The sequence below is a fragment of the Anopheles aquasalis genome, chromosome 3 (assembly GCF_943734665.1).
Source record: "Anopheles aquasalis chromosome 3, idAnoAquaMG_Q_19, whole genome shotgun sequence".
Classification (NCBI taxonomy): domain Eukaryota; kingdom Metazoa; phylum Arthropoda; class Insecta; order Diptera; family Culicidae; genus Anopheles; species Anopheles aquasalis.
Window position 1 is genome coordinate 3,188,473 of NC_064878.1, and position 18,613 is coordinate 3,207,085.

The 18,613-nt window shown below is 45.7% G+C and overlaps 1 protein-coding gene across 1 annotated transcript; it reads right to left on the reverse strand.

Annotated features, from left to right (window-relative positions):
* Positions 1 to 1,216: 1,216 nt before the first annotated feature.
* On the reverse strand, positions 1,217 to 17,496 carry LOC126579052 (neuropeptide CCHamide-1 receptor-like). Its single transcript, XM_050242276.1, has 8 exons — positions 17,105 to 17,496; positions 12,802 to 13,028; positions 12,628 to 12,731; positions 12,334 to 12,549; positions 10,693 to 10,796; positions 7,624 to 7,761; positions 7,143 to 7,271; positions 1,217 to 1,557 (listed from the first exon to the last, which is right to left on the reverse strand). The coding sequence occupies exons 1-8, from the start codon at positions 17,494 to 17,496 to the stop codon at positions 1,449 to 1,451; spliced, it is 1,419 nt and encodes a 472-aa protein (XP_050098233.1). The 3' UTR covers positions 1,217 to 1,448.
* Between the last annotated feature and the right edge of the window lie 1,117 nt (positions 17,497 to 18,613).

The window sequence follows — 18,613 nt, forward strand, 5'->3', positions numbered from 1 at the left end:
CCAAATTTTTCGCGATCCCGTTGTGCAAGAAGGAGAAGAAGAAGAGCTTTTCCTTTCTTTTCCTTGTTGGCACTTGCGTGGGCGCCGCGCAGGACAAAGGCTCGGCCATCTGAAGTAGCGGAAAACTCGCGGAGATGGATGCGCCGTGCCGCGCTTGTACGCGGAAGATGGAGAATGGTCTCAAGTGTTTGTAGCCTTCGTTTTTGTTTGCTCATCGGAACAATCGTGCTGACATGGAGCAGCAGTATTTTCACACCAACTGGCGGTTTTTTTTCCCTTGCAGTGCGCCTTCGCGAGGGCAAGACAACCGGGAATGCTGTTTAAGCCAACAGACAAGGGACTGCTTAAATTAGTGAACTCACTGAGCAGCAACTCGGACGAAGAAAGCAATTAGCGAATACTGCTGGACCCAAATTGGTGTTCCGGATGGTGATGACAGCAGTGATAATCCAAGACGCTTCACGTACCACGAGTTCGGTCAGCTAATTATGCCATCCGAATGCTAAATTTTGCTTTCAAGGGCAGTAGCGGAAAGATACAATTGAAAGCATGGACTGGCACCGTGGCCCAAAAAAGGGGTTTGATCCTAGGGATGTCTTCTCTCCCTGCAAACCTTTCATCTTGCGAACAGGCAAAACAGACGAGCAGATACTTACGGTTTATGTTTACCTGAATCCGGGACACCGCACTGTTCCCTGGAGCACCTTAAAGTGAACGATTGCGAAGAGATATTCCCGGATATTTCCGGATTCGCCGAAGAGCATAAGATTGCGTCACTTGTTTGTCAACTTTTTTCATCCTAAAAATCGAGCGATCGAGCTGTAGTGTAGAGGAATCGCACCCTTCGTGGAAGGGCGCTGGGAAATAGCTGATAAGAAAACTAATATGAAGGGGTTCACTTATATAATACGGAGATCTTGAAACCCAAAATGGCAGACCCAAGATAACAAAAGAAGCAATCATTCACTCCTCCGGTAGCGCATTCGAATTGATGGAAATAAGCGAAAAAGTACGTAGCTTACCGTGATTCAACAAAACGCTAAAGTATGTTTCATTAGAGAGCCTAGATTGGTTATCGGAAGCTGAAAGGAGTAACGATTGTAATTCTCTGTGCAACCGGTGTGTGTTCTCAGGCCTCCGCCAAAAAAAAAACCGAAACTATTCTATGTCCCAGGACATCCTAACAACAACGAGCACCTTGCTTGCTTAAGGCCTACTGCGAATGTGTGGATAGCGAACGCCATAAATCAAACCTTGCTCAGCCGGAAGGTGACGGTTGACGCTGAGCCCGGTCGTTCGTGCCATGAGGCCACCGTTCCGTGGGTCGGCACTAGTTGATGGTGGTCCGTGTACTCAGCCTCGCCCGATGGCTTCTCGATCGTGACCGCCAGCGTTGGGGCACTTTTGTGGCGACTTCCGGCACCCGCTACCAGGTGACGCCGCCGCTGTTACGACAAGCAAACCATCTCCTTCTCCAGCAGTTCGTTGCCGGTGCCACCGTCCGGTTTTGAGCCGCCATTCGGTATCATAACGATCGTTGTCTCCTGGATGTTGCTACTTTAGAAAAAAACAGGAGAGATTTGATTGTTTGGGAAAGTGGAAAAGAAATGAAATCAGAATTCTTCTTCGGAACAAACCGATATGGAATATGTTAGATGAATATTACTGATTACAAAAAACAAAAGGATAACAATTGATTGAGAGAGGAAACTAAGCAGTGGTTATAACCCATCGTTACATATTTCATTACGATAACCAAGTGAGACAAGAATGTGGACCACAGCCACAAGGAAAACGGTCGATGCTAGACAGTTCCTCCGTAGCCAACATCGGCCAGAAACCACTCCAGACAAGCTGCAGAAGCACGCACTGCTTGTTACTTCTTCTGGCATACCGTGGCTACGGCGTTCACATACATCATTTATCCTAAATCGTTCGACGGCTTTTCACGCACACATACCGACCCGGAGCCTGGCCGTAAGGTCCGGAGATACGCAAGCACATTTTCCGACATAGAAAACCATTAATCTCACCATAATCATGTAGCGATGTTAGTGGGTCGATGCTTCGAACCTCTACGAATCTACTCTGACCACAAGAGGCGAGAATCAATGTCAGTGGGGTACGATGAGATTTCCACTAATAGCTGACGGGTGGTTTAGCTGGTTGAGCTCAAACTAATGGGTTCCCTCTTTCCGCCGGGCAAAGGAATGCGGGTGGAATTGCTCACTTCACTCATTCAAATGGTCTCTTAACGCAAGAGTTTACCACACGAGTGTTGTTGGTTGTCGCCTTGCTGCAAGAGTCTTTGGATAACCAATGCCTGGGTCCATACTTTAAGATGTGGTATAGTGTGCTTTAATATGGGTATTTAGAGACAATATTGTAAAATGCCTTAGCAAACTTAATATTGAGTCTGATGCACTCGGATGTTAGATGAAATCAACACAAAATTAGTTTAAAAAACAATTTCCTTCTCTCATTCGATTCAAGATATCAAGAATACATTTTACTATTTTTACTACATTATTATTCTTAAAAAAATGCTCATTTTGCGTAGCATTTTACAGTTAGTATAAAATTTATAAAATTAGCAGGCTTATCTCATAAGTATTTTTTTATCGTGTGCGCTATTCCTCGATTTTCATACAGTCATACGACATCTTCAATTCTTAATTGTAGCCAATGTATGTGGTAAGTTTCTTCTAATGACTGGAACCACGACACGACAATAAGCAACTGCCGTTAACTGGAGAAGAATGAGATCGCCTAGGGCCCATCATTCTTGATGCTTTAAGCATCAATAGGCTAATGGGGTTCAATGGCACATGGAAACGGTGGAACGTTTTTGCGTTCCATTTCATCCTTCGCCCACCGTGGCTCACATCTGCACGGATCATCAATGAACGATAAGAGCCCGTTGGTGCGTAATTTGCTGCCGATTAGGTCGATCAGCGAAGCAACGATTGGACCCCCTCGCCAGTTCATTTGCCGCCCATTTTGAGCCTCGTTAAATATCGATCTACGCAATCGTTTTGCGAAACGCAGCTCGTTTGCCATCGGTACACGAGAACGCAGAAGCAAAAGTGCTTTACCAGCTTGTTGAAGCGTGTGTGCCAAAAGGATTAAAGGGACCGCTCTCGGAACGGAGCGACCGGCGGCCTAAATGGTGGCGGTTTTAGTGTGGATTATTTGTTTTATGGTGTCCTGATCTGGACGAAACCCCTTGAACGTTGACGCGATGCCTCGTTGACGTATCAGACAGGCGGCGAAGGACGACAAACCGAGGGTGTGTAAAGGTCGTTTGCCAAATTTAATCAACCAAAGAGATTAGCGAGCGCTCTCTTTGCTTCCGGGCGACCACTGCACCACGACACCATTCCCGGCAATGGCTTAACGCCATCCGGGGAACCAAAATGGGAGGAAATTAATTTCCATCATCCTTGCGCACGTCGAATACCGCGACCCGGAAACATGGGAGCTAATGTTAAAGCTTTGTTTTAGGTCGGCTGGCTGGGTTCGGGGCTGCGCTACTGTTTCTGGGAAACAGATGAAGAAATGAAGGCATCGTAATGGCTCGCAGCAAAAGGTTCGAAAACAGGAATTAAGGAGATTGAGCAAGGTCTGGCAAACACGATCAACAATGTGTACGATTTTTCGACGAAAACTTGCTGTGCAGATTTGGCTTTTGCGTAGTTCTCGAAGGTAAGGAACCGTGCAGGTCGTGATCGATGAAAACTTTCGTGTCGATTCGGTGAAGTTCATATCCGCTTACATTTTTCTGCCATTACATTTTTGTTGTTGTGAAAAGAGTTATGTAGAATCCATTTGGTTCTCGAATGCAAGAATATCAGACTTGTACCTCAGTGAAGGTATATTAAAAACGAATGCTTTGGTTGCATCCAACGCTAGGGAATGAAAGTTTCCGCTTGAAGTCTTCATAGAACATTCGATAACCTCTTTCACAATCAAACATCACTTTCCACGAAGCAACAACGAAGCCTGGTGGTTCGATTAAACGAAACTTTACCAAACCAAACTGGCAGTTTCACTGGAATTGAGAGAGATGTGAGGCATGTTGTGGTCAAATGCCAGAGCTCAGCCCTGTCTGAACAGCACTCTGCCCCTGTGGGCAGGCTATTAATCCTCGTAATCCACCTGTGGCAAAGGAGCATAATCCCTGATGAGAAGGTCCGTGGTCGAAGGAACACAACGAGAAGGAGTGTTTGTCTGGCGTGCGTGAGCTCAACTAGTTTCAAACTCGTCGCCGGTGGCATTACTTCTGCTCAGTGACTGCGTGGCAGGAGCTTCAACGCGAACTTTTGCACCAACGCGCTGCTTCTGTATCATTTATCGTAGGATCGCTGTTTAATTTCAATACAAAACTTGTATTCTTTCTCTTATTAGTGCCATTATTGAGCTGGAATTGATAGAATAGGATACTATTAACAATGGCTTTGCGTTAACGATCGTTGAGTAGCCACTAGGAGCAAAATGGGTGCGTGCGATAAAAGAGATTTCATTTAAACAGCAACAACAATCCGTCTTGGTTTCACATTGATGCACAATAGTCCGCTCGACGCCAAAGTAAGAAGAATATGCTTTGACTGTCGACGAAGGAACGACCCTAAATCAATCAAGTAAAACTTTCTATCTGAACGACTTTCTTACAACTGCATCCTTTCTGGTGTCCAGTGACTGCTCACAAACATGAAAGAGCTCATGCTATTCCGTAATCTATGTGCAATCAGCTTAGATCTATTATTCAATGCCTAAGTGGTACCATGATGTATTTGATAGCCATGTTATGCCACAATAATGTGCTTTCGATGGAACGTTTCGAGCTATCTAGTCACATTCAATTGGTGGAGCTATGTCGTCTGCATCATGGAAGCTCATGCTTTTTTTGCTTAGTATTTGTAACAATCGTCAAAGGACCCGTCTCAGTTAGATTGGAAATGAAAATTGAAGAGAGATCCCCCGAATTCGAAGTCTACCCTTGCCAAAAGCATGACGAGCTGAAACGTGTCTCGTGTCATGCGATAATGATGGATCCTCACAGACATATGTTTCCCGTTTTATTAGACCCACCCCCAACGCTTCTATTGGTTACTTTGGTTTTATCAATTACTCTCCCAAAAACCATGTTCATTTGACAGTCGCAACTGCTATGAAATCTAGAGTGCTTGCGTCATCCGCTTGGAAATGACAATCATCTTGCCGTTTGCGGGATTACACGTTCATTAAGCAACTGGTATGTCTGGTCGACACAAATGAATAGATTCGATGATAACAAATGGGAAAGGTGTGCCCTGTGACCACCGCCATACAGTTCAGTTCGTAACAGTAAACATCGAATCGGGAAATGGAAACTGGATTGATTTTGGTGAATGTTGGGGTGCGATGTGGTTGTACGGGCGTGTTTGATTGGATTTGATTTCCCAGCAATGTATGTTAGGTGAGATAAGGTGCACCTTAATAAGTAGAATTGTGGAATCACATTATCGTGCACAATTATTGTTTGTAATATTTGACAACAATTTATACTAGGCTTCTTCGTAAAATAGCCAAACAATCCAAACCAAACCGAACGCAGCAAAAAATATAACAAAACCTATTTATTTAAAACCATTTTGAACTATTGGAGCTAAGTAAAACACGTCTATGCACATTTAGAGGAACTAGAATGATGATCTTTATTAAACCACCATAGGTTACTTTGTTGAATCACGGATTACTATTCGCAATATGAACGCATTTCTCGGTAAAAAAAAGTTTACCTCCGATTTATTTGGATCATCGTACTCACAAAATGTACGATTGCTACGATATGATGTGAGAAAAAATAATAAAGCGAACACGGTAAAGCATCTTAGCCAGCATGTCTTGGCAGCATTCAGACAGCGCCGAGCCAACGAACATGGCTGCTGGCGTGATTTTCATTTGTCACCGAAGGCCACGGGGCCGTGTTGATGGTTGGTCGTGATCATCAGTCGTGTAGTAATGTTGATCACCGAGCAACCAGGCGACCCAGCCGGTCACTGCCCCACAGCATGATGTGCACCATACTCGGCCATTCGACCCTAAGCTTGATGAAAAATTGTGAGGCTCCTCCGACGACCATTACCCGCCGAAGGTCCGGCCAAAAGTAAAAGCACGCCACACATATGCATGAACGTGCACACTCGGCAGGGCTGGCCATTGTCATTTATTTCTTCTTGGTAGGAGGCCCAAGACATTACTATAATGAATTACCACCGACGCTGCTTGGTGGGCCCCGCAAACGGACCGAGACGGAATGGGCTGCCGGGAAGGAGGCGAATGGGATATGATTCACTTTGTCACATCGCAGTCGCTCCGTCGCTAGTACCACAAGAAAACGGGGGAAAAAGGACTCCAGTGACTGGACCGAAGGCTGGAGAATATAGAATCTGGCTGAGAGTGACAGCTACCGAGGATGAATTGCCGAGACACGGTACGTGTAACCTTGGGTTGGTTTTACGAGACACACTCGTCGACGCATGGACTATGATTACTGGTGTCTCTAATGCGTCTCTGGTTGGGGGGGGGGGGGGGGCGAAAAAGGGCTGATGTAGTTCTCGTCTATTGTAAACACAAATGACAAGACTGATGGCAGCGGAAGTCGGCAGATGCTGCCGGGTTCTGAGTCCAGTGGAACGTCCGTAAGGTCTGTGAACGCAGCTAGATTAAGTTATCAGGCGATTTTGTGCCCTAGAGCACCTCGATAGCAGTCAGTCGGCAATCATTAGCGTAAAAGGAGTCATACTGCAGAACATGGTTTGAATTTATGAGTTCATCATGTGTGAACGTTGTTTCGAGCACGAATTTGTGCTTTCTAGGGTCAAGCAGGCTGGGAAAATATTGACATGGAGGCGCTCATCCATTGAAAAAAAAAATCGTTTTATTTCTGTGATTTCTCAATCGATCTTGTGAACGTTTACATTTAAAAACTCTCGAGCTGCTTCCTTGTAAAAATGATACAGAACATGCTAGACAGCGTGAGCGTGAATGTGTGCATATTTATTTATATGCCACGATCATTCCGGAAGCGCTTGCTCGTCCGGTTCACAGAGACAGCCGGTCCAATGTCCGGAGAATGTTCCCGATGGGATCGTACTCACATGCGTAGCGATTGCATCCGTTTGCTGGTGTACCGGCGGGACATGGTGCTGGTGAGCGACGTATCTCTCGGTGCCAGATTGTCCCCGTGCCGTCGACGGCTACCAGACGAACCCTCGCACAGCAGATACCTAGAAGGGTTACAAGCGCAAAAGCAGAAAAGAGACATTGTCAGACGTTGAGCGGTACAGTCGGTTCGGTTGGCTGGAACTGAACCGTCCGACCGGCAGCCGCACTTAATTGGAACCGAAAGTGCTATGATGGATTTGAGTGTATTCGGGAGGGATTTGTGCCACCTAAAAAAAAATGCCGACCCGGGATAAGGTTCGATGATAAAATAGAAAGACAACCAGCCCCAACGGATAGCATATTGGATGTCCGTTTTGTTTTGTTTTTTTTTTTGGTTATGCTTTTGATTTTTTACTCCCATTCAACGCATCCATCGCACCCACATTGGATCGGATGCCAAGTTACCGTACGTACCGATTGAAGTGTTTCCGGAAAGCACCGCTCACGCAGTAGAGTGCCACGGGGTTGGCGCAGCTGTTGGCAAATGATAGACAGAAGCCTACGATACGCAGCACGTGCCAGAACCCGTTGTAGTCCTCGTTGAAGTTGGGGCTGCCATGATGATGATGATGGTGATGACGATGAGACACGGCACGAGGAGCAGAACGAAAATAGAACAAAGAACATGAGAAACAAACCCGGTTTCATTTCGGCCATTGTGAAGTGAATTATAAACGTCTAAAACTGGAAGTTTACGAGGAATCTAGGTCTTTGGGTGACCGAAAACCATTGGCTACTTCGTTCGGTGCACGAGAAGACGGTTTTTCCTTTTTGTGGTTTTTTTTGGTCACGCTGTGTTAAGTGAGAATGTTTAGAAATACCATCGCATGCGAATTGGAAACCGTAGTGAGCCGAAGGTTTACTGAAATGTCTATGCTACGACAGGGAAATGCACCGGACACTAATAACCATTGCCGTTAGCAGGGGACTCAAACTCAAATTAGCATGCGGGCCGCAGTTTAAAGTATCAACCAGTCCTGTGTTCGTAACCAGAGAGGTAAATATGAAATGGTGTAGCTCGGTTGCCCGATGATGGAGGCGCCCTGCGAAATGGAGGCGCCACACTTTCAGTGGTATGTAAGCGAAATTTAAATTTAATCCAGGGAAATGTTGAAAAAATGTTAGACGCTAAGAACCGTTGCCTGCTGTGATGTGAAAAAACAATTTTCCTTAAATTATTTCTCCTTACAGCCAACGTTCAAAATGGAGCGTCAAATTTTCGATGCATCAACACCTAATTCACGTAAGTAATACCCTCATATCGCAGATGATTCCCACTCCAAGCGCTCCTACTTTAAACGATGCGTTGGATCTGCACGGAACTGATTCCGGGCAAAAATCGCGAATTAATTAGAAAGTGCTTGCAGGCAGTGGCGTGAACGCGATGCCCGTGATGGCTTTTTACAAGTTGTACCATCTCACGTTGATTTCCAGCCATCCATTGTTCCCTGCTGTGGGATATTTGTTAAACAAGAAACTCATTTGAGCGAAAAGTCGAGGGTGAAAAATGAATCCCATTACGGTTTAGATTGTACACATTAGTCTCACCAAAACAATAAATTAAATTTAACGTGACGCGGATGATGGAATGGGTTCACATTTCGGGCGGATCCTATTCCTGCGTAGCCATCGAATCCCGAAGGTTTCGGTGCGGGACAGGTTCTTTCGGTGATTAAGTTGGGTACGTGCCGGCCCGATGCAGCATCTAATATTGTTTTCATTTGATTAAAAATTGTTGGCGGAGAAATATCGAAAAAAAACGTCTAAATGGCGCACTGGCCGACGCATCTGGCTGCTAGCTGGAGTCATTAGCAATTATGGCGCCTGTTTTACATCTCACCGTTGCGGCGACGGCATGAAAATGATTTCAATGTTTCCACCTAGCCGTGCACTTTGTTCCAGCGAAAGGATTTACAAACCGCGTCCCTTTGCTTCTCATCGTTTCGGTGGCCGGGGTAGTGCAAAAAAAAACGGAAAAACCGCAAATCACGAAACGGATGGCACAAGCACCAACATGCGTCCATCCATCACGCATCGCAGAAGCATTCACCGACATGCGGGCGGGTTTTTGGGTTTTCCAAGGAATTGCTGCTCCTACTTGAGCAGCAGCAGCAGCTGAACATGATGGATGGCTGTCGGTCTGGCTCGTTTCATTGAGCCGAATTTCGGTGGGCTATGATGACGCGGCAGCGAAGTACCTTCCAGTTAATACGAGTTTCCCATTAGGAGAGCTTCAGTTCCGATACCACGCCTTTCACTCAAATTTGTTTGCCTTGTATTTTGGGCTGCATTTGCTCAATTAGTAAATAGTCTGAAGCGGCCGGTTTCGAATAATTCTGCTACATTTCACATTTCCCAAAAACACACGAACCGGTGCCGAAAGATGATGAGTGCACTTGTGAAAGTTAACGGCCTTGCAGCCGAACGAGTGCAGACGCCATTAAAAGTTTCAAGTACTTGCGCATTGTTTTGCCAGCAACCAGTAATCACTCACAATGGAGGCTGCAGATGAGTGTGCTTAATGCGGTGTGGTGATAATGGACTGCTCACCATCGGCAGGATTGATGTACAATGTTTTAAACATGAAGCAAAATAGCACGAAAGTCCATTTTTGTAATCGATCTAAAGCGAACGCATTATCTTTTTAGTTGTGGAATTTTTTTTGGAATCTTGAGTATCGTCTGGTTGCTTCTTTTTAACCAAGAGTTTTGCCAAAGTATTCAAGTGCTTCAGTTATGCACAACGAAACAGTTGAAACTAGAATGGAGTAGAAAGCAACCCGGTTTGGAATGTGAAACTACTCCGTTACGCTTCGTATTCGGTCTACAGTGGAGGCAGTGGACGAAAACAAACGTTCATTTCGCTACTTGCGGTGGAAAATGACCGCAGAACTCGCTCCATTTTTGCCATTTTGCCCAGCAAGCTACCACAAAAACCGTAATTTGTGACTGCTGTGCCGCGAGTACTCCTTCGCGAGAATGTTCCACGGGAATGTCAACCATTCCAGAGCGTTGCATAAGATGCTTTCCTTTGCGCTCCTTGGAACCTTGTTTGAAAGAATTGAACACGTCTGTGCTTGGGGAAGGTTAGGTGAACTGTGCTGCCTGTCTGTTCGTTCGTAATTGATGATTTCTTTGTTTTAAATTTAACTTTAGGGTAATGGAAATATGTTAGACCATTCTCAGAAGAATGGCTGCAGACTTAAATTATTCCATTTTCATAAAAAATGCAGTTCATTTATACTCGTGTACGGATCAATGAAATACTCCGAAATAATACAAAAAAATAATACAATGAAATACTTCCCCTACTGAACGAATGTCAGCGCAACTAACATTTGAACACCCCCTTCGAGATTTCTCCCGTCGGTTTTCTGTTCGAGTAGTGACAGCATAACATGTGTCCCAAATTCCCAGGCGATAGGTTTCAGGTCCCGTTTCCCGGTGATAGCAGAGGAAACTATCCTTCCCCCTGTGTACTTACTTGTAGTAGAACCACAGCATAAACAGGTGCGACGGTAGAAAGCAGATACCGAATATCACGACGAAAGCCAGCACCGTGACGGCCACTTTCCGCCGTGCCTTAATCTGTTGTTGTTGTTGTGGCCCCGATTGTTTATCCGTTCCGGTTTCGGGTTTTCCCAGCACAGCATTTCAGCATTCGCGATGTTACAACGTGACACCAGCAAACCAGCCAGCCAGCGTAGGTATCGCAGGAGATCCAGAACCCAACCAAGGGGCGGAGGTCGAGAATCGGAAAAGGATAAAGAAGTACCAGAACAACATGAATGTTTATCGATATCGAGGATGGTTTGCGTTCTGTACCGTTATGCATAGTAGAACAAGTGTAACGAAGGTTTTGACATTGAAAGTGTACTTTAAAATTGAAATAAAGTTGTCCTTATATAACAGTCTATCGACGTTACAAGCTACTCAAAAGGTTGTAACTCCAATTTCTGATAAGCAAAAGTGTATGTGGCATAAAGTTGGCCATCAACATGTTTGTTTATGTGCCGTCCTGGTTGTACGTCGTCACAAACAATTTTATGACAGCCTTAAAGAGGTGTGTTTCATGATGGGTCTCGTAGTGTTTTAGAGCGAAACACTGTAGCGGTTATAAAGTGTACACGATCAGACGGTTATTGCATAATTCTCCCACCAATAACCAACTATGAACGAACATCGAACACGAATCAAGGATCCGTTCGCTCGATCTATGTTTTTGAGCAACGTTGCTTTTGCGCGCGCCATGAAACACCTTGGTTGGAAACTGTAAATTTTTCGGAAAGAAAAGTCTGCGCCGCCACCACCGTTGGTATAACTCGAGGGCTTATGCTTTCCTAGCACGAGGCGAATAACTAACAGGATAACTTGGAGTTACCGGGGGTGAACAGTGAATGAACAACGCCTCGCTTCAATCCAACGGAAGACACAGTCCTGCTACGGATGGAGAAAACTTTTGTTCCGTCATGCTCTTTTCACTGTTTGACTTTATTATGAAACTTTATGCCGGCCTTTATTGTATTCTTCTTGCAAGCCAGCACTTTTTCTGCATCATTATTACGCTTGCAGGAGTTGTTCTGCTGGAAAAAGCTTCGCAACTTTGGTCGGAATTTGTCTTTACTGCGAAGACACTACTTCTTTAACACTTTCAGCCCTGTTGTCAGTCTCTGAATTGAATTTCTGAGACGCTTCCGTTCTATTTAAAGTGCTCTCAAAGGTGTACTGGTTGTGGTTGAAAAGCTGGTTCATCTTTTTTATCAATAACACTCAACCTGCATCGTAAGCTGTCCATTCTTTCGGTATATTTTGATTTCATTAAAGACCAACCAACAAGATCAACCGTTAACAGCGTTGAAAAGCCACCAAAGCGAGACCCGGTAGCTTATTAGGTGACGCCTTTGCGTAGCTCAAAGAACCTTACGCTGGAAATGACTTGAAAGAATCATGAATTTCATCAGACCGTTGCAATGCCGATAATAAGCAGCAGACTACGGAACAGATTGAACCGAACCGCAACTACCGTTACAGTTGCCAGACCAAAAAATGGCAGCGTCTTGCACAAACTCACAGCCACCTCGATTCGATTCGATGTCTCTATCCAGTTGAATGCTTCCAAGCTTACCTGTCGTACCGTTCCCTGCATTTCACCGGGCACATGCTTGGCGCTGTGAATAAGATGCCTTGCGATCAGCGCGTAGAAAATGCCAATGATAAACAGAGGTACCGCGTAGTAGACGAGGAACTTGCCCAGTACCATGCCGCGCGCATACTCTGGTCCCCATTCCTCCGGAAACGGGTAGCAGAAGTAGAACGACACATCCTTGTTAATCATGACGGTCTAGGGGAGAGAGAGAAGCATCGAAGGAGAAGATTAGAACCACGCGACGTACGTCAGCCAATCGGATTGTCCCCTTACCTTGATGTGCGAACCAACGATGGCCGGTACTGCGAAGGCGATCGCCATCAACCAGATGAAGACTGCCGTCGCGATGGTCATGCGTGTTGCCCGCCGTCCACCACCTAGTAAAGGGTCTACAAGCGTCAGTCAGTAGTTCCTCGCCACCAGGAGCACCAACGGAACACAACTTACCGTGAGCATGAAATTTTCTCAGCGGATCAACGATGGCAAAGAACCGATCACCGGACAGGGCGACGAGCGTAAAAACTGACACACCGATTGACACGTCTTTGATGAACTCGGACGATGTGCACAGCAGGCTACCCCAAGGCCACGAATCGACCGTGTAGATGATGGACGTAAACGGGACGGTGGTTACGATTAGCAAAAGGTCAGCCAGTGCTAGCGACAGGATGTAACTGTATCGCGAACGGAAGTGAGAAAAAGCTAATTAATTTACGACCGAGTGCAGGGCAGGGACCGAGTGCAACGATGCTCCTTCGCTCGTATTTAGAGACGGTGAAACGTTCAAGGATACTAAAATGAGAATTGAACGGGGACTCGAACTGAAGGCATGCATACGTGACGCGGATATTAGCCGGATCAGGTCACATCCGCTACTACCAGCAGGGAACATCAAATGGCGGATCACGTTTCTTGTGTTCTGCCGGAAACTTAAACTATGACCAGGCCACGGCAATGAGGCGGACGATAGTTGATTAAATTACGTGACATGCTGCTGCTGCTTGGCGACCGGAAAGTCATTGCGGAAGGACAACAGAAACAACAGTCTTCACGATGGATGTAGCGGAGATGCTAATGGATTAGTTTGGTTCATTGTTTTTATCCACTCTCCCTCCATTTGTCTGATGCGCTCGGTTGGTTTGAATTTATTAAAAACATCCAGTAAAACTTCATAAAGTATAGTTTCATCAGGCTACAGTCAATACATTTTAGGTTCATTTGTGTTAAGCCGAGATAGGAAATGAATGGATTGAAAAGGGAAGTGGTACAAAAATGTCTTAATTTAAAATAATCAAATAAAAAGAAAGTACATTATACTGCGCATCGTTCGATAAGAAACCAGTAGCAAACTGGCTGCGTAAAATCCGCACAGAATCCGATAAGTGATATCTCCAGCAAAGCTTTCGTATTACAGCCCCTCCCTGGAGCTAGCTAATTAACTTTTCCCATCCGATGGATACAACCGCAAAATGCATAAAGTAATGCATTGCCTGCATCACCAGCACCCAGCACGTGTTTCCGCGTTGCTCACTGGCCTGCTAATGCACAATCTAAATGGACAAATGGTGTTGCGCACGTCCGCCAGCAAGGACGTTCGTGTTAATCTTATCACACCAGCCATAGGAAGTGCAGTAGAAATTATCGAAGAAAAAGAGGCAACCAGCTCACACGCTATCTCGCGTTCCTACTGTACCCGGGGAATGGCTGAACCGTGTTGAAGAAAGGAAAACACGGATAGTAAACTAGTATACCAATGGCGATGGACTGCAGAAGACATCGTAAATTGCATTTATGGTGCGCTTGTTTATTCGACACACCCTCGGCGCTCAGTTGCTGACCACCGCATTAACGGTGGCAGACTGAGACCGAGGTGACCAAAAACCACAACACATTAATTCCGGAAGCCACGATCCGGTGCTTTAACACGAACAGCTGGCTACGCGTTTGTTGGTTTGTCCGGTGTTAAACTTCTTAAGCGACACGGAAAAAACGGCGTGCGGAGTGTGAATGTCCTTGAGAGCGCTTCGCCGGGGTTTGGGTAAAATCATCCTGCTGAATTGACTACCGGAACGGAACGGGACGGAAGCATTTCTTACAATGTTACCTTGCTTTCAGATGCAAATGAGATGGAACCTTCCTGTGACAGGTGTTTTGGGGGCTACTGCGAGAGGAAGGACAAGGTTTGGAATTCCATTGAAAACCTCAGTTTCAAAGCACTTCCATTCGAGACCAACAAGTGCCACACGGTTGTTTCGATTCCGAAGAAAATGCTGTTCCATTCAATTCCATTCTTCATTTCCCCTTCCAATGCGACTCCTTCCAGTCAACTCGTTGGGTTGGCCCCTTCCATTCCCACGAGTAATAAAGCTCTGCCCTTACCACGGCACAACTTCAAGTCAACAAGTACGCACAATGCAACTAATGCGGTCACTAAATATTGCTTCAAGCCTGCTAACTTCTCTCCCCGCAAACATTGGCTTTCCCGAAGTCCGAGAAATTATAGCACGAACTTCCAACCCCGAAGTAGTGACTCCCGCAAGCATAACTTCTATTTGCTGGGACGCTTCTTCTGACGTGGCGCGTTGGTTCAGAAGGCGGAAAGTTTTTCTGCGAAACCAAAGCCAACCGGGATGGCCGGGATCCAGAAAAAGGCTGGCTTGCTGGCTGCCGTGGAAGTGTGTTTACTAGAGAGAGAGCAGATTTGGCGGGAATTCTTTTGATGCCAACGATGCCAGCAGAGCACAAGGCGGGGCATGCAAGAAGGAATTAAGTTATGGAGGGCGGCTAATGAAGTATTTGCTGGCTTCAAGGATCTCTACGGGGAATGAGTGGGATGGGCACGTAGTGCAACTATTTATGACCGTGAATTGGTTTACTTTTCCGGGGTTTTTGATTGAGTGCCGATGTGGCCGTAGTAAGTTTTCTTCGGGCTGAAGCGGAAGCGATACTCTGATCCTGTCGTTTGTTTACTACGTCGAAGTTAAGCTATTGATGTAATTATAGTACTTGTGATGTTCGTTTGGCTTTCACCGACCCCTGGCGCACGGTCTATCCGATGATCATATTAATTATGTGCCTGTTTTAGTCGCATTCAATTACAATGAGCTTTACTTCATTCATCGTGAGCCAGTAGGTGATTTCAAATATGAAAAGAAGTAAAATAAGTGTTACAATTGTTTGTAAATAATTTACAAATCGAAAATGTGTTGTTAGAATACTCCTCAAATATTTTCATCTTCAGATAAGAAGCAGGCCGAGCTGCTCTATCTACTAGAATGAATCCATCTGATAGGACACTTACGAAGGAGCGCAAATTGGGTACTAAAAGCACAACGAACGAGCACAACGAAAAGCCACAAGCCCTCGCGCGGTCAGCTCGTTCATGTAACGTTCATTAACTTCCCTCTAGGGCGTCGTGCCAATGCCACCATTGGCCCGTTGGGAGTGTGCCATCTAATCTGAAAATATGGTGTCGAGATGGTTGATTTATCGCGCCCAACCTCGACCTAAAGTGCCCCTTTAGTTATTCTGCCGGTCACCGATGCCGAAGAATGCTTACTCCTCTCGCACGCTGGCACTCGCTGGCGGGCATTGAGTTTGATAAAAGAATTTTTGGTTGAACCGCGGGCGATCCGCGAAACCCAGATTCCAGTGCCGATGGTTACTGCGACCGGAACGAAAGCAGAAGTTGATATTTATAGGCATCATTGACCTGTCAGAAAGTTTAACACGCCGCCGCCTGCTATGGGCTGAGCGCGATGAAGAGTGACGGGCGCCATAGGTTTCGTTCACGATGCGGAGCTGAAATGCGGCGGAATGTTCTTTGTACTCTAGTCGTGTCCAGTGGAGGAAATGGAAGCCGTTCTAAAGTGAGCCCTGTAATACAGATGGCAACTGAGATACGCATCAACACATTCCCTTCCAGCCGGACGCTGGAGAGGATGAAAAATTTAAAAACAATTTCGATCGATAGCGGGATGCCCCTCACAATATTAGATGCAATGAAGCAGTAATTAAAGTGTCACACACAATGTGACGCTGGTGGCACGCCGAAAAAGGGCACAAGGAGTACGTCAGTAATGTAATTTTAATTTTATGCAAATACGCTTATTCTTGTAATTATGACGTAAATGCGTTGCCAAATAATGGAAGACATTAATTTTCATCATTGAAGTTTCCTTCTATTTTTCGTTTAATAAAGAAAAGGGAAGTTATTCTTTCAATTTTTAGGCGTGAAAACGTAAAGGTCAAGTAAAGCACTAGAACGTTCAGAATAAAATATTATTCTAGATTTATCGAATGTTATGCTACTCTCTTGTGTAGGCATCAATAGCCATGCGGCTTGTGGTTTAAATGAATCAGGTAAACAATCAATCAAATTGAATAGAAATTGAAAATTAAGAATAGACAAAGCCAGTCAGGCAGTCACCGAGCGCCACTGCATCACTACTTGCGGTATCTGTCAGCCACAAACCACAACCACAAACGTCTAATCTTCCCTTCCGGTTATCTACTTCCTCGAGGTGTGCGCCCAGTGACCACAACGGTGCCAATGGTTAACCAGAATTCACGGCTTACCATGTAAGTAGACACGCAGAAAAGTCGTGCCAGCGCGATCGCGACCACCAACCACGCACACCGCACTCTGTCTCTCGCACTGGTGTTGGGCCAGTTAATTAAATTCAACCATCAAGAGCCATCCACCGGCGGAGGGCCACCAGTGTCTGCGGAAAGGGGAAAATCGACTTACGTGTTCGGGACGTTTCGCATCGCCCGGTGGCGCAGAAAGACGATGATGAGTGTCCCGTTACCGAGCACACCGATGATGAAGATAGCGGCAAACAGGATCGGCACAATGTACGTCTCGGGCCGCAGCTCGTACGGTGTGTAGGGAGTCTCGGTTGCCACCGTTGATGCGTTGAACGGTGACGTGTCGGAGCTGTTCGTATGCAGGAAGGCTTCAAGCAGATCGAAATCCCCGACCGGGCTCAACGGTAGGGGCGGTGCGTGAGCTGCGGATGCGTGCTGCTGCGGTGGATAGGCGGACTCCTCGTACACCATCGTACCGAAGACGTTCGATGGTTCGATGGGCATCGGCATACCCGGATCCGTACCGTTCCTTCGTAATGGCTCCTCTAACATTATGCTCGCCTCGTCTGCCTGTGTGAGCCTAGGAAACGGCGTGGGAACGGCGCTGATGGCGCTGGGGTTCGATTAGCTATCGAACGGCTGCACGCGGACTAACGCGGAGGCACGGACTGATGGAGGCAGATCAGACAACCGATCAGCAACCGGTAAGCACGTAACAGGTGGCTGTTTACTCGCTCAAACCGATGCATCCTGTAGCGAGAAAGAACGATAGAGACGATATATTGGAGGGCATGGATGAAATGGAGCGCAAAGTGTCTAGTAGAGCAGGAGCATTGATGCTAGATGCGAGACGAGATAATTGGCAGAAATGCCAATAAACGACCTTTTGTCGCTCGGGCAAACGCTCGGGAAACTTATGCTGATGCTCGAACATATTACAATCTTGTGATGCGATGTCTTGACTAGGGGATATTAATTTTCAAGCGATAATCAACGCATGCTTGCAATAGCGCCTCTCAAGAACACTCGATCGGGAATGCAATATATTTTAATAGAACACCCAGTGCTTAATCAAACCCCAGTGCCAATATATGAGAAGGAAAATGGAATTTAGTTGTTCGGTTTATAGAAACTCGTCGGTGGTTTAAGGAAATGTTTTCGAGAGATTAAACCAAGTACCAAGCTATTCCTTTGCATTTATTAAGAAAATGATCAATTTTGGAGTGGCATAGAAACTATCGATTAGAAGCCATTTGCGCAGTGTACTAGGATGTAACGCAAGGTTCAGTACATGTGTGATTGCATCTATTGATGGAAAATGCAAACATTCAGAGTTGGTTTTTTTCCACAGCATTGTGATACTTCACTCGGAGAGAATTTTTGTCTAGCATTTATTTGGTTTTATGGAAAATGTTTTTATTAATATAAACACATTCATGACATCACACACTGCCTCGCGCTTTCGCTACAGTTGATAGCTATTTGTTGTGGTGAGAAGGAAATGACCTTTTCTGCTAGCATCCTGTGATGTTTCAAAAGAAAAACCCTAACCATTTTCTAAAACAGACATAGATTACAGAACGCATACCTCAGTACATAAGTGATCTACGCCAGTGTTACTTCGTGTCTCACATCGAGCTGCACTGTCAAAGTGTAGAACACAATGCCC